This window comes from Eptesicus fuscus, chromosome 6, assembly GCF_027574615.1.
Source record: "Eptesicus fuscus isolate TK198812 chromosome 6, DD_ASM_mEF_20220401, whole genome shotgun sequence".
NCBI lineage: Eukaryota > Metazoa > Chordata > Mammalia > Chiroptera > Vespertilionidae > Eptesicus > Eptesicus fuscus.
In genome coordinates, this window is record NC_072478.1 from 35,450,510 (window position 1) to 35,467,428 (window position 16,919).

Consider the following 16,919-nt stretch of genomic DNA (forward strand, 5'->3'; position numbering starts at 1 on the left):
CTGGAAATTTAATTTGCCAGGCTTAATCTTTAACTCAACTTTGAAAGAACACATAAAAGTATTAAAAATCAAAATAAACCTCAAAGACCAGAAATCTCATATTTACAATTACAATACTGGGAACTTACACAGTCAACTCTTATTTCTGATAGTTATGGTCTATAAAGTCACTTTTAAACACTGAATTAGAATTTCCTTGGAGCCTCTGGTCACAACATTTTGGTCAATTAATACATATGTGAATTTCTGTGTAAAGTTTTATGTGACTTTCTGTTTAAAGATGCCTTATTTAATATGTATTGTATGGATATTGAACTCATGGTCAATAGCACCTATACCTCACGCTTGAGTGAAGCTTATCTAACACACGTATTTTCTCTATAAGGCCTGCTTGGGAACTAGACATCGATTCAGCACTATGCTTGGGCGAAGGGGCATTTTAAATAGCAAAATCACAAACAAAAAGCACAAAAATAAGAAAACATGGACTAAATGCACTGTGAAAGGGAAACTTGTTTATAGTTAGAAGAACTGAAATAAGAAAACAGAGTATTATTCTGTTGAACCTCAGTTGGAACATTGGCATTGGGCAACTCAAGTTTCTCACTGCTCTGCGGCTTGTCCACAAATGACCCTAAAAGCCCCAGGGAATTTGGGGGTTACAGATTAATTTTACCAAGTAAGCAAATGGAATCCCCAAATAATCAACTACATTTGGTTTTACAGCTAGTTCCAATAAATCAATGGGGTGGAAATTAAGCCAAAGATTGTCAGTCTGAAAATACTTAAATTTGTCTTCTAGATAATTAAGAGTATCTTTAGAATCAATCAAAGTCTTAAAACTTTCCACTAGCAGTATTATTTAAGCAACTATTCTGTTATACAACCCTAATCTTTGAAAGAAGCAGTGTTCACTAGATAAGAGCAGTTTAGATAATTATTTTCAAGAGTTTTCCAGTAATATTCATTTAAAAAATTTAATTAGGTGAGGCTTTCTGGAATTAATTCAACACTTTAGATACATATTCTTTTACTTTCTGCTATGAACCAACTTTAATATTGTCATTGTTATAAAGCCACAAGGATATCTGACTAGTATTTTTCACATCAGAGCCTTTGAATAGCTTTAATTATCAGTTTGTCCTATGCTGTGCATTTGCAAGTCTAACGAAAACTGACACTTTCTTCTTCAAATTGGCAGATGGCTGCTAATCTTATGAACAGTGGTGTGAGAATGAATGCCATTTGCCCAGGCTTTGTCAATACGCCCATCCTTGAAACCATTGAAAAAGAAGAAAACATGGGACAATATATGGAATATGCATGCCATATCAAGGATATGATGAAATACTATGGGATTTTGGAGTGAGTAAAGCTATACCTTTTTTTATTTGATGGAGCAAAGCACTATCTATACTAATAAAAGGATAATATGCATATTGGTCAGGACGCCCTCACATTAACAACTGAACAGCAGGCTGTGTGGGGCAACATGGCCGGCAGGGGGGTTAGTGAGGGATAACCAAATGACTGAACAGCAGGTTGCGTGGGGCGACCAGGCCAGCAGGGGAGGGGGGGCAGTTGGGGGCAACCAGGCTGGCAGAGGGGGACTGTGAGGGGTGACCAGGTTGGCAGAGGGTGGCATTGAGGGGCGGTCAGGCCAGAAGAGGGAGGCAGTGAGGGGCAACCAAGCCAGCAGGGAGGGCAGTTGGGGGTGACCAGACCGGCAGGGGGGGCCATGAGGGGCAACCAGGCCGGTGGGGATGGAGGCAATTAGGAGCCAGCAGTCCCGAATTGTGAGAGGGATGTCCAACTGCTGATTTAGGCCCGATCCCCGGGATTGGGCCTAAACTGGCAATCGGACACCCCCAAGGGGTTCTGGATTGGAGAGGGTCCAGAATGGGCTGAGCCCCCCCCCCCTGCACAAATTTCATGCACCAGGCCTCTAGTCTACATATAAACAATAAAAAGGGGGAGGGGGAATAAAGTTTTAAAGTTGAGAAACTAATGCAAACTTCAAAGTTTGGTTTTGGCATACTCTGTGAAAGAAAATATCTTTTCTGGGTTTCTGAATAGAATGTGTTTATACATTATGAATTTTGCTTAAAGATATAGACAATGCATTATTAATACTTTTAGCCACAATCAGGCATAGTGTGAAAAGGTGATGTTTAGTCATCTTTGGAAGCAGTGATCCCTTATCTGCCTAAATTCCAAGCCATATTTACTTATACCCTTTGTGAAATTTCATATGGCCCCCTAACTTGAATCATTTCTATACTAAACAATGGATCAACACATGTATTTGGTGAACAATGTCTGAATTAAAACAGTCAGATTTCATAGTCATAGCTATCATGCTGATGGAATCAGACCATCTGGGATCAGATCCCGACTCCACTTCTGACCATGAACTTCTCCATCAAGCTCAGTTTTCTCACATGTAAAATGGGGATAATATTAAAACAAACTTAGGGGACTTTTGAAAGTTCACAAATAAGTTGATCCATGTAAAGTACTTAAAACAGCAACGGAATCAACAGACATGCAATAAATGTTAGCTATAATTCTTTCTATTTTTACTCTAATAACATTTCTGTCTGATAAGTCTAAGATGTACCGGTAGGATAAAGATGAGAAAATAATAATTTTGTCAATGTAAATAATAAATATAAATCCATAAATTCTTTCTATCAAAATGATAGCAGGTTAGGCTTGGAAATCTACTAGTTAATTTATCATATAACTTAGTTAATATCTAATTGAATAAAAAATAAAAAATGTTTATCAGCTCCCTGATAAATATTTCCCTATTACATTTTAAAGGTAGTAAATTATTCAAAAGTATCTAAAAAATGAAGTGAAAATTATGCCTTCATCTTTAGTTTAAAACACCAGCATTCCTTTCCTTTTAGCCCATCAACGATTGCCGATGGATTAATAACACTCATTGAAGATGATGCTTTAAATGGCGCTATTATGAAGATCACATATTCTAAGGGAGTTCATTTTCAAGACTATGAAGCAACTCCACTTCCTGTAAAAACTCAGTGAACATCTTATGTACCAGCTATAACTGAAAATAAACACAAGTGACTTACATTCAGACCATATCTTCATTTGAATATAACTTTCAAAGTGAAATGTTATTGTAGGACACTTTCCTTCATGCATTTGATGTTTATTTTTTTTCTAAATGATTAGTTAAATATATAGATAAAAAAATTAGGAACTGTCAAAAATATGATGTGAACCAAAGCTAGATTTTGATCCTATGGTCTAGAGGTAATGATTAAAACAAAGGATATTCAAGGAATATTCTGCTTTTCAAAAAATGTATTTAAATTTGTGGTTCATAAATATTGTTTTTCAGAACATCATTTTAAAGGGGATACTTGAATTGTTATTTAAATCAAACCAGATGTAAAAAACACGCCTCATTTTGTTTCAATATTAGCATTTTAAAAGAGGGAGGCTACTGACAATGGCAAATTTTTAGTAACAATAACTTTTACTTATACACCAGCTTTCAGCTGAACATGTCAGCTTTTAAAGTTGCGGCATATTTGGCAGCAGTAGTTAAGGAATAAATTACAGTGTGCATACAATCCTAAATGAAAATCTGATGTATAGGAAAATGACAGAATGTAACTGGCTAAGTTGCTGATCCACAGTTCAGCTTCCCATCTGGGAAAAGCGTTTTTTTCCTCCTTGCTTACTTTAAAAACTTTAATTGAATCCAAAAATCTCAGGAATGAAATTTGTAATAGCTACAGCAGAAAAAATAGTGCTCCTAAAGTGTTATATTTAAGATACACTTATTAAGAAAACAAATACAGATGTAATTTTTTTTTCAGATTACTTCTCATTTATTTTTACTAATTTCAAAAGTGCCTTCCTTTCAATGAAACTTTTTTCCCCTCTCATCTCCAGAAGTTACGTAGTGTTCTATGTATAGCTATGCAGAAGAAGCCAATTTGTTGCAGCTTCAACTGTAAATGTTTTTGTATGCTCAGAACCATAATCACAAGAGGTAAAAATAGCTGTGGTGTATTTCTGTTTTCCCTGTCAGGTCTTTTAAGATGGGGTCATTAAGTGCACCTGCTTTGGGTAACCCTATTTACAAGCAATAATTAAAGCTAATAATAGTGAAAGCACAAGATTTCTATTTCATTCCTTTCCTCTTATAACTTATACAAAATACAAAATGTAAATGTTGTATAAGTGATTCACTGTGTCTGCTAACTCCAGAGCTCCCAGCTTGGAACAAAATGTATCCACTTGAGATTAATAAATATTTCCTAGAGATCCTGAAGTGTTGCCATATCCTGCTCTGTTTTAATTCTTCCATAGAGAACAAGTGGCCTTCACTTTTAAAAGGGAATTTGAATATGAGTAACTGTTGTCTAGATCTTCACATAATGTATTTTAAAAACCACCAAGAAATGAACATCAATGAATGTCTAATAGAGATAAATTGTATAATTAGCACAACTTTGTTCGTACATTATGGCAGTGACCAATCAGTGAATAACGTGGGTACTATATGTGGTGTGTCACTTATTGTATGTATTTTTCCACTGTAATGTTTAAAACTTTAGCTTAAGCTTTCCATTTATGGATAATTCTTTGTATTGGCAGCCTTCAGTATACTTTGTACTTTGAATTTTAACTTTTTTCAAATTAATAAACTATGAAGACATTTACAACGGAGTAGAACTAAAAAAAATGTGATTTATATTTTAAAAAGTTCTTTTACATTAAAATTTATCTCCTATAAGTAGCTTTAAATAAATCGATAATGTTATATGATATCTCTATATGCTGGTTGAGAAAAAAATAAATATTAAATTGGGGGGAGGTTTAGTTTCCTTAATTGTATTTTTCAGTGAAAATCCTAATGTGACTAATATGTATTTTTCAAATGTCTTTTTCCTATAAATGAAGTAGGGCTCGCAAAGCAGCAAAACTAAAAATGTGTGGGCACTGAAAAAAGATTGAGATTTGCTATTGACATTGAAATGTCCAACAAACTTCTTTTTTCAATATAACAATACTCTTAGATATTTATAGTACCATTTAAGATACAAGTGATGATGTAAATGATTTCCATCTATGCTTTATTTATTCATAAATTTAGGACACAGAAGAGGTCTGAAAATGTACATTTTTAATAAAATCTAAAGTCATTCACATACTAAATATCATTTGATGGGTAGCTTTTTTCTTACATTAGAATTTCAAAGGGCGCATTTACTGGTGCACTGGAAAAGGTGATTGGATCTAAGGTCACAAGTGATGTCATCCATCCTCCATCTCTGTCCTCTTGCTGGCTTCCCTCCTAGGCAGCTTTCTTCATATGATGCTTCCAGGAGCTACAGCCTGAACCTCTCCAACCTCCAAACTGGCAAAACAAGAGCTTGTTTTTGGCAACAGAGCTCATTTGCCTTTCTTAGCTTCTGTGCAGATTACCGAGACATTTCGTGTAGTCGGAGAGACACCAAATGACATGCCTTCCCCAGACCTGGTAGAATTTGGAGGGTGCTGGCGGACACAAAACATGGGCAGGAAACTGACTTGCATCCTATGGTCTAAGAAAAGGAGAGGGATAATTTTCAAGAGGAAAATTATGCTGCCATTACCAGAACAAAAACCAGAGATAGCCTCTGTAGAGGAAGACAGAGTGAACAACGGATTTGTTATGCCTTAATCCTTTAGATAAATTTTCACAGACTATCGTGGTTCCTATAACATGCCTAGATCCGTATGTATCACATTGGATAAGATACGACAGAAGAAAATGAATAAAAAATGCAGCAGGCATATATGTTCGTGCTCATGCATATATGTTCGTGTTCATTCTCAATGTAAAATATATTTCTTATTGTGGGCCCAAGCGAAAAGGGTTCAAAAACTACTTGTTTTAACCTTGACTGCAATCACTGCCTCTAGACATCCTTCATTTCTGAATTTCTGACTGTTACCATTTTAATCCTATAGTTCCATTCAAACTTATTAGCACCACTTCTAATTCTTCTTACTAAAATTTCACCATCAGCATGTAGTTACACCAAATTTTAATAGGGCTTTGTAAGTTTAACTTTGAATCATTAAACTATTCCCCATCCCCAGATTTCAAATAACACTGACACACATATATTCACTCATTCAACAAATAAATTACTGAGCAATCTGGGGGCAAAATTTATATACACAAGTTTTAGTATAGGGTGTCTTATGTAAATATTAGTGCAGACACATATTGATTAAGGTCTGATCTGGAAAATGGCACTGAAGTCTGAAAGAATCTATTGGTTTCAAAAGTATTAGAGCCTGGCCAGTGTGGCTCAGTGATTGAGCATTGACCCATGAAACAAGAGAGCCCTGGTTTGATTCCCCATCAGGGCACATGCCCCAGTTGCAAGCTCGGTCCCCAGAAGGGGATGTGCAGGAAGCAGCCAATCTATGTTTCTCTCTCATTGATGTTTCTATATCTCTAGCCCTCTCCCTTCCTCTCTCTCTCAAATCAATTTAAAAACATTTTTAAAAAGTATTAGAAAACTAAAGAGCCAAACATGGAATGATAGTACAATCCAGTGTCAACTGGAAAACAGAAATAACTAGGTATTCCATCACTGAAAATGATTTATTCAGGAAAAACAAAGGATTGCAATCCAGGACATGCAGACATGGTGAGCCACTTGCACACACTGCCCCCAGACAAAGATGCAGAAATTGTTAAAGTGTGTATATATGTTTTGGGGACACCCTGTACAAAAGTACAAGAGATTTAATATTAGAATTCATGACGACTTCAGCAAGTGTTATAGATTAAAAATATGATAAACATTCTTTTTAATTTCTCAGTTTTCTTTTCCTATAGAAAGGAAAAGAAAACTGAGAAAAGGGGTGGTTAGTCTGGCTGAAAAGAAAGAAACGTCAATTGAGCCATCAGCTGTTAAAGTGTGTATATATGTTTTGGGGACACCCTGTACAAAAGTACAAGAGATTTAATATTAGAATTCATGACGACTTCAGCAAGTGTTATAGATTAAAAATATGATAAACATTCTTTTTAATTTCTCAGTTTTCTTTTCCTATAGAAAGGAAAAGAAAACTGAGAAAAGGGGTGGTTACAGCCACAGAGCTCTGTTGTAAACATTGAGTTCTTCCTATACAGTTCTCATGATGACATAGACTGCTTTTATTTGAAATTGTACAGGATGGTCTATTAAGTGCAATCAGGAAATGAAAGGAAATGGCAATGTAAAAATTGGAAAGGAAAAACACTATCATTATTTTCAGTGGATGAGACTATTAATATATAGAGTGTCCCCCCAAAAAATGTATACACACTTTGAATGATTATAAAGTCAGTGTTTATTAACATACAGTTCATTTTCAAAATTTAAAATAATCTACAGAAATGAGTAAATTTTTTTTTTTGGTCAATGCCTGCTTTCAAATCAATGACCATTCTGGTCCAGGCCCTGCTGGTAATGTGAAGCAATGGAATTGCAAACATCAACAATCATTTTGTTTGGTATTTGTGGGCCCTCAATTCGTCAGCTATAGTTGGTTTTGTTTCATAAGCTTTACCGTTTATGTATTCCCCTAAAATAGTCTAGTGGGTAAATTTTCTTTGTTCAAAGCTTAGTCTGGCTTCAGCCATTATTTAAATCAGTTAAATCTGAAACGGAGTGAAAATTGAGTTATCAGCTTTTAAGGTGTGTATACATTTTGGGAGTGTTCCCCCCAAAAAATGTATACATACTTTGAATAAATATAAAGGCAGTGTTTGTACTTCAACTGCATTTTCAAACTTCCAGTAGCATTTTAGGATAAATCTCCTTTGTTCAAAGGTTAGTCTGGCTGAAAAGAAAGAAACATCAATTGAGCCATCAGCTGTTAAAGTGTGTATATATGTTTTGCGGACACCCTGTACAAAAGTACAAGCGATTTAATATTAGAATTCATGACGACTTCAGCAAGTGTTATAGATTAAAAATATGATAACCATTCTTTTTAATTTCTCCAAACAAGAGGTGGAGTCTATTTCTCCTTCTCTTGAATATGGGCTGGCCTTGTGACCTCCTTTGTCAAAACAATGCAGGAGAATCAATATTGTGTGGTTTCCGAAGAAGCTTTTGTATGCATGTGTCTGCTTTTGTGCTTGAAATCCTGCCACCTCATGAACAAGCATGAGGAGAGCCTGCTGATGGATGAGAGGCCACATAGAGAAAAACCAAAACACTTTTTAATTGCCAGTTCCTAGCCAACCCAGCAGCCAGCAGCAGAGATTGAGTGAGCCCCATAGGAGATTAGCCAAGGCTGACTCACAGCAACAGAACTAAAGTCTCAGCTGAGCCCAGCCCAAATTGCCAACCCACAGAGTTGTGAGATAAATAGTTGTCTTAACCCACTATTGTATGGGTTCTTTATAATGCAGCAATTGCTAACTGACTCAGGAAGGCTCTGAAAACAAGGATATTACAGGAAAAAAGTGAAAATCCTAAAAGATAAAAAAAGACATTTAAAATAGAGCATTGCTGAAACTGGTTTGGCTCAGTGGATAGAGCATCGGCCTGCGGACTGAAAGGTCCCAGGTTCGATTCCGGTCAAGGGCACATACCTTGGTTGCGGGCACATCTCCAGTAGGAGGTGTGCAGGAGGCAGCTGATCAATGTTTCTCTCTCATCGATGTTTCTAACTCTCTATTCCTCTCCCTTCCTCTCTGTAAAAAATCAATAAAATATATTTTAAAAATAAATAAATAAAAATAAAATAGAGCATGTTTAATAACAAAAATTATTAAGTAGCTTCTGGCTTTCTTGGGGGGAAGGGAAGGGAAGGGAAGGGAAGGGAAGGGAAGGGAAGGGAAGGGAAGGGAAGGGAAGGGAAGGGAAGGGAAGGGAAGGGAAGGGAAGGGAAGGGAGAGAGAGAGAAGAAGAGAAGAAGAAAAGGAAGGAAGGGATAAAAACAAACCTTAAAAAGCTTGGTCAATGCAAAAAATCTCATTGATGGCAGAGGAAAGCCACCCAGGCAATCAGAATTTGAGAGACCAAGACATTGGCGAAAAGAGAAGCTCACTAAAATGATTGTGGTGTTTTTGGTACTTTTCTACTGAGGCCAATTTTTAAATTCACGGAGATGATGAGAAACTAGCATAGCATGGCAACTAAATTGCAGAGAGGTAGAATAAAACAGTATTAAAGTGTTACATGGCTGGAGGTGGGGATTGGAGTTTAGGACTACTAAATCATCAGAATTTGAAAGGAAAATATTATATAGAGAAAAGAACTACAGAAAAGAAAGATCTGGACCAGTTTCACTACAAGCCATTCAACACTAAGTAGAAGGTGGCCGCTAAGAGACAGGAAAAGCATAGCTCTCATCAGATTACATGTGAGGGTGAAAAATAATTACGTGTTCTTTATGATTGTGAGGCAATAGAAAATCCCCCAGGCTTTCATTTTGTGGCCCACAAAAAGCTGTACTTTACAGGTAAGGGCAAACCAGAGATAGAGACCAGGCTTTACAGAAACTGAAACCCAGACTGAAATGAACTTAATTCCTTATTAGATTTAAGTGATGTACCACTATTTTACTTGTCTGCCATAAGCCAATGAAACCTTCTCTGGAGAAAAATTATCATCCAAAATTATCATCTAATTTTTATACACAATTCCTAGCATTAAATTTAAAATATCTAGACTGAAACAAAAAGAAAAGGGAGATGGACAATACAGAAAAACAGCATGAGAGGAATATGAAACTCAAAACAGTCTAACAGAGGTACAAGTAGAGTTTTAGAAAAGAAGAAAAGAACAATAAAGGCAGAAGCACTAGCCGGTTTGGCTCAGTGGATAGAGCGTCGGCCTGCGGACTGAAAGGTCCCAGGTTTGATTCCGGTCAAGGGCATGTACCTTGGTTGCGGGCACATCCCCAATAGGGGGTGTGCATGAGGCAGCTGATCGATGTTTCTCTCTCACTGATGTTTCTAACTCTCTATCCCTCTCCCTTCCTCTCTGTAAAAGAACAATAAAGGCAGAAGCAAAATTTGGAAGTAATGTTCTAGAATTTTCCAAATGTAATCCAAGCTACTGATTTAAGAAACAATACAAATAACAAGAAGAAAAGCACACCTTGCCAAATGATAGTAAAAACTACAGAAAACCAGTGACCAGACCAAAACAAACAAACAGCAAAGGGAAAAAAAGCCAGAGGGAAAAAAAAAAAGACAAATTATCTTTAAAGTAACAAAAATAAAATTGGCAAGTGCCCTCATAACAGAAGCTACATAAGTCAGAAGACAATGAAATAATATTTCAAAATTCCAGAACAAACAAACAATAAGCCCAGAATTCTACACATGCAGAAGAAAAACTTTTAAAATTAAGGGTACAATAAAGAAGATGTTTAAAAAAAAAAAACACCAGAAAATTTGTTACAACAGATCTACATTCAAAGAAATGCAAACAAGGAGTTTTTCAGGCACCAAAAAGGATCCCCGGATGGAGGAAGAGAGATGCAGGAAGGTATAAGGGGTCATGAAAAAGGAAAAGGTGTGAGGAAATAAGATTTCTTGTATGAAGCAGTGAAAATCACTACTTCTAGGATTAGAAATATATGAAAACACAAAAGTCAAGAGGGAGCAAATAGAAAAGTGTTCTAAATTATTTATATTTTCTGGGACTTGGTAAAAACCACTAAGTAATGTTAGCTATTAAGAAATCAATAGTGTTTAATGTAATATATAAAATAATGTACAAACCAGTCAGAGAAAGACAAATACCATATGACCTCACTTATATGTGAATCTAATGAACAAAATAAACTGATAAACAAAACAGAACCAGAGGATGGATACATGGAACAGACTAAAAGATGTCAGAGGAGAGGCAAGTGGGTTGGACTAGATGAAAGAAGATGAAGGGATTAGCCAAAGAACATGCATGCATAGCCCAGGGACACAGTCAGTGTGGTCAGGGCCAGAGTGGGGGGAGACCAGGGCTGGGTGGAGGGGAGAAAAGAAGGAGGGAATGGGAGACATCTGTAAGAGTGTCAACAATGAAAATAAATTAAAGAAATTCAAATAATAGTTGTTAAGTCTAAAGAATAGAAAGAAGAAAAAAATCAGTATGTATAATGAGAAACCCAATAGAAAACAAATAGGTGCGTAAGTAATGAAATTGTAAATGCAAGCATCTTTACCTCTCTCCACAACCCTCAATGGTCTTCCATTGCAGTTGGAATAAAATCTCACCTGTTTTCACTCCCCTTCTGTCTGACTTCTCTCTAGGCTCAGGAGCTTTGCTGACCCTCGTATGTGTCAAACTTTCCCTCCCCTCCAGGCCCTTGTGCTCACTCTTCTAACTAGATGGATGTTGTCCCACATATTATTGGCTCTAATATAACCTCAGTATGACCTCCTATTACCACTACTCTAAATTAACCTATTTAGCAATTCTACCCTAGGCCCGTGGTCGGCAAACTGCGGCTCGTGAGCCACATGCGGCTCTTTGGCCCCTTGAGTGTGGCTCTTCCACAAAATACCACAGCCTGGGCGAGTCTATTTTGAAGAAGTGGCGCTAGAAGAAGTTTTAAGTTTAAAAAATTTGGCTCTCAAAAGAAATTTCAATCGTTGTACTGTTGATATTTGGCTCTGTTGACTCATGAGTTTGCCGACCACTGCCCTAGGCTATCACATGGCCCTTGTTTTTATTTTTATCTTTATAAGATTGATTCTCTGTGAATTTATCTCTGCTATTTTTTTTTAACGTCACATGGTTTTTCTACTCTGTCACAACATAAGCTCTATAGAAACAAAGACTTCATCTGTTTCAATTCATAGAACATGGTGTGCATGAAATAAAATGAATGAGTAAATGAATGAATGAATTGTTAAATGAATGAGTGAGTGAATGAATGAATAAATGAAATATCTGTTAAAAGGCTAAAGCATCCTAAGCTGCCTTAAAAAATATAAGTTCCCTGCCTGACTGGTGTGGCTTAGAGGTTGAGTGTTGACCTATGAACCAGGAGGTCACAATTTGATTCCCAGTTAGGATATATGCCAGGGTTGTAGGCTTGATCCCCAGTGGGGGGCATGCAGGAGGCAGCTGATTAATGATTCTCTCTTATCATTGATGTTTTTATTTCTCTCTCCCTTCCTCTCTGAAATCAATAAAAACATATATATATATATACACACTCCCCCAAACCAGATGTTAATATTTCCACTCTTCTTTGTATTGATCAGATGACTTCTGCAATATTATGTTTGAGTTTAAGTATCACATTTTAAGAGGGCTTAACTATTTGAGTTTACGTTTTGTCTTAAGTGCAATGGGAGAAGTATACAAAACTTCAAATTCTGGAGTTGTTGTAAAGAAGACAGAATGGACATAGTTTTCTCCAGAGAATAGAATTATTAGTAATTGGAGATACAAGGAATATGGTATGAGGTACCATCAGAATTAGGATACTCTAAATGACATTACATTTGCCCTGGAAGCAGAAAATCCATTGATCATTGAAATGGTTGAGGCTGACAGCCACCTATTGGGGATATTGTACCAGTACACAGCATATCTGTGTAAGTGGAAAGTTGGACCAAAGGGCTTTAAATTACTTTTAATTTTGTTTCTATTCTATAGTACTATATAATGGTCCTTGTGGTTAAGCTTATATCAAGTTAATAGCATTCATAGTCATTTTTCCCATAATCAGAAAAGGCCAGTATGGTTTTCATTCACTATTTTGCTTTTTTCTAACCTTTGTTAATATCCAGTTTCTCCTACTTACTTAATAGCAGGGATATTTGGTAGACGGCTTTTCAGAACTGTGTGGACCTACTTTGCTGCTTCTGCACTTGCTACCCCATCTTGTACAGCCACCGAGGTATGAACTTTCAGCCTCTGGCAAGGACATCTTTAAATGAGTCACAGAGGCCACCCAATTTTGGATCAGTCCAGTGCTTATTTTATTTAGATTTTGTGTCAAAGAGCTTACAATATGGTAGTTGATGAATGGTCTGGGCCATTCTTCCTGTCCATGGGAATGGGTGTGGGGAGATTTCCTTGGTAAGGAGGATGTTTGGAGTATAAGTTTTCTTAAGTAAATTTTATCATCCCTATCTGATGGCCCTTAAAGTGTTATCATAAGATTTTTCTTTTTTTTTCTGTCTTCTCTTCCTATATCTTATTTACAAAGGATTTTGTAAATGTACAGGAGTGATACAAGCAGACACCTATGCTTTTATGGAGGCAAACATGCCGCTATTTATGAAATTGAGTCAGAAAATTACATCTTTCTTGCCTGAAATCTTTTATTCGTCCTTGCACTTTTTCTCTGATCCATTCCAAAGTCAAGTTCTCACAACATCTTACATGTGCTAATGTATTTTGATTTTTATCATAACTGCTCTCCAGCTCCCAGCGTCTGTCCTGGTCAATTAACCCTAAATACTATGTTGGTGTAATCTAACACATGCCTCTAAGTGGGTCAGTCCCCAACTCCAAACCTTCTGCCTCCTATTTCCAAAGGCACAAAGTCCAGCCCTCCAGACAATCATTCCATGCCTTACACAATTAAACCACAATTCACCAGCCCCGCCTTATCTGGGCTAATCCTTATCAAATTACAGGATCCCCAAATTCCAGCTCTAGATTTTTCTTACTTTATCCCTCTTTTATCTTTATCTGTAAATTTTCTGGGGAGAGAGTAGGAAAAAGTGCAAGGGGGATGGGTAGGATAGAAATCCTGCACATGGAAGAAAATTAATATTAGGGGTGGGGTAGGGGGGTGATGGGCCTTTTAGGGTAAAGATAGTAGGAAGAAACTTGGATGAATTTCAGGGAAATATGTTTTTCATATTTAGCCTAGTATAAACGCATAAGGAATACATTTTTTGAATTTAATTGTATGCGTACAGATGTTTGCAATCATTGTTGATTTGGACTCAATGGAACAATGAATACATTTTTCATATGATAATCATAGTACCTAACACAGAACAGCAGGCCTTTCCAGGTTGCCAATAGCTCATTGGTGCATAGTAAGTGCTTACTTATTACTTGCTGGTTGATTTGAACTGTTTTGGGGTGTGTGTGTGTGTGTGTGTGTGTGTGTGTGTGTGTGTGTGTGGCAGGGGAGGGTATCAGCCATAATTCCAGCCAGTTCTTTTTACTTGTGTTCTAAAACATCACACATCAGGCCCCAAGGTTGCTGGGTTTCTGGGTTGCTCTGTGTCTCTCAATATCATTTTATGCACAATACAACAGAGCAGTGATTGATCTCTGCTTTCCATTATCTTTTTTCATCTTATTACAAGTTGTGGTGAGTGACTAATGAGGAATGCTGAACTCCAAACAGTTCTGTTTCTTGTCATTGCTGTAAAATATTCAAAACTTTAAAAACTAAGCAGAATAACTCTATTTGGAGAGCTCTTCGCACACATAGACAAACACAAAAACATAACTTGATGAGTAGAAAGCCAGGCAATCTCCCATAAAACTTTCTTTTTTAAAAGGCTACTCATTTTTTGAGGTTTCTAAGGCAAATGTTAGTGTCTCTTTTCATTACCGCCTCTTGGCTACTTGAGCATTTTGTAGTAGAGAGAAAAGGCTGAATCATCCCCACAGTCATTTTCAATCATGAGCTTCACTGAATCTATCCCTATTGGTGTTCTTCCCCTTTAACATGGAAACAGACAGTAAGAAATGGGGAAACTAGCCCTTCTTTAAACTCCCCCTTACTTAAATATAGTCAATCAACACTTGTATTTCAGCTTATGTAGGACAAATCAAATTTTAATGATGTATTAACCTGCATGTTAAAAATGAAAGTAATGAAAAACTTTTTTATTCTTCCCTGCCCCACTATCTAAGGAGACAAACTTGTTTTACTTTAATTTAGTGCTCTTAGAATCTAAAACAGTCATTTCCCCCAATAGAAGGAAATTTTGTGAGAAAACTTAATTTTCTTGAAGCTCTTATGCAGGGTATTTACTGAGTGAAGTTTTAAATTTGATTTAGTTTTAAATTTCAATTACATTTAATATTATAAGTTCTAAGGATACCAATAGTTCTACCTTTGGTTTCCCATGCAGATATTGAATAGCCATCTTGTGCCAAGCACAGTACTAGACTCCAAAGAATTAATGATGAAATAGTCACAGGCCTGCCTTCAAGAGGCTCACAATCATGTTTGGGAAACAACTATGTACAGGGGGAAAAAGTCATCAATCCATGTTATAAAGATTGTAAAAGATTTATGGGTAAGGATGATGGGAAAAGTATAATGGAAACTCTGCTTGAGGAGGGTTAAGGAAGGAAAAGGCTTCATAAAAAAGGAGACACTTGAGCCCAGTCTTGAAAGATGTTTAGGAATTTGGGGGGAAGGTGTTCCAGGGAGAGGAAAAATGTATAATTAGCTCAACAAATGATGATTATCAGTTCCCTAAGAGTTCACTATACAACTTAGGGTTGGAGTTGTCTGAAGCTTTATAAGAGGTTTGCACTTTTGTTGGCCAATAGGGAAACTTCCATGGACATTGATAAGAAGTAATATGAACAGGATGGTGTTTGAGAATATAATCTTGGGGTGGGTTCAGAATGGAGTAGGTAAGGGCTGGCCTGAAAGTCTGGATAAGTCAGTGGAGAAATGTTCCAAAATTCCATAGGAGAGATGGTGGAGGCCTCAATAAATGCAGTAATAATGGAGATGAAGAGGTAAACATGGACAGGACACAATTAGGAATCAGAATCAGCAGCGTCACATGGACCATGAGCAGAGAAAAGGAGGGACCATTCACAGGTTTTCTAGATGCCCCGTACAAAGTTTTATAGCAGCAGCATCAATAACATTTATTGAGGGCTTACTCTGTTCTGGACAGCAAGGCAAGAACTTCCTTCCAAATCTTGTAACAATCTTATAAGACAGACACCATTATTACCCCAATACTACAAATAAATGAAGTGTAAACTGCTTTGGGGAGATTATTGAAATGTAACTGCAATTCCAGCAACCTTGAACTAGAATTATTTTCAAAAATGTTCGAAGTTCATTATTTATTTTCTCCATATCCACATGAGGCAGGGGTCAAATAGAAAATCCACTTTGTTTTAATAAATGGGGAAGTTGACCTACCTGTGTGTGTGTGTGGGGGGAATGATGGCAGCTCAGGAATGAAACTCAGTCTCCTCATACCCATGCTGGAAAGCTTCTCTGGCTCTTCTAGAATGACTATGACTAGAGAAGGCATTGTCTCCAGTTTGCATTTCACAAATTACATTTCTGCAGAAGAGATTCTAGGAAAAACGTAGATGAGTTCAGGCTCTTGGTTTCAAGTGCAAGAAATTATGACACCAAGGTGACTTACAGAACTCAAGGGACAGAAATGCGACTAATGGCAGAAACAAGTGGACCCAGGATCTCCAGAAGTGTCAGCACTGCAGTTTCTTCTCTTCTATTTGACTATTTTCTCCCGGGACTCTGATTTCCTCCCACATCCCAACGATATGCATGTGAGGGGAACTGGTGTGTCTATATTGCCCTAGTCTGAGTGCGTACGGTGGGTCTGAGTGGCCCTCAGATCAAAGGGCGTGCTGTCCAAGGAGAGTGCTTGTCTTGTCCCCTGAGCTGCTGGGAAAGGCTCTGGTCACCTGTAAACATGAAATGAGGGGGCTGGAAAATAATCTTACTTGTTTTGATTGATCTTTCTTTAAATGTATGTAGAACTCACATTACTGATTAATATTGAAATGGGGTCTTTATTTCTAAGACTGGTGGTGATTTTTTTTAAATTTCTTTATTGATTAAGGTATCACATATTTGTCCTCATCCCCCCATTCCCATCCCACACCCCTCCCCACACATTCCCCCACCCCCCTGTTGTCCTTAACCACTGGTTAGAC

The 16,919-nt window shown here is 37.0% G+C and overlaps 1 protein-coding gene across 4 annotated transcripts in view; it reads left to right on the forward strand.

Moving 5' to 3' along the window:
- The window catches only part of HPGD (15-hydroxyprostaglandin dehydrogenase), a 59,665-nt gene that overhangs the window by 27,739 nt on the left and 15,007 nt on the right, over positions 1–16,919 (forward strand). For 2 of the 4 annotated variants that reach the window (XM_008155244.3, XM_054717640.1), the window contains 2 exons: positions 1,202–1,365; positions 2,916–4,713. In XM_008155244.3, coding sequence (XP_008153466.1) covers positions 1,202–1,365; positions 2,916–3,054 — 303 coding nt within the window. In that variant the 3' untranslated portion in view covers positions 3,055–4,713. Of the gene's footprint in view, positions 1–1,201; positions 1,366–2,915; positions 4,714–16,919 lie in introns of those variants that run through there. The other 2 variants (XM_054717638.1, XM_054717639.1) reach the window with 2 other exon arrangements.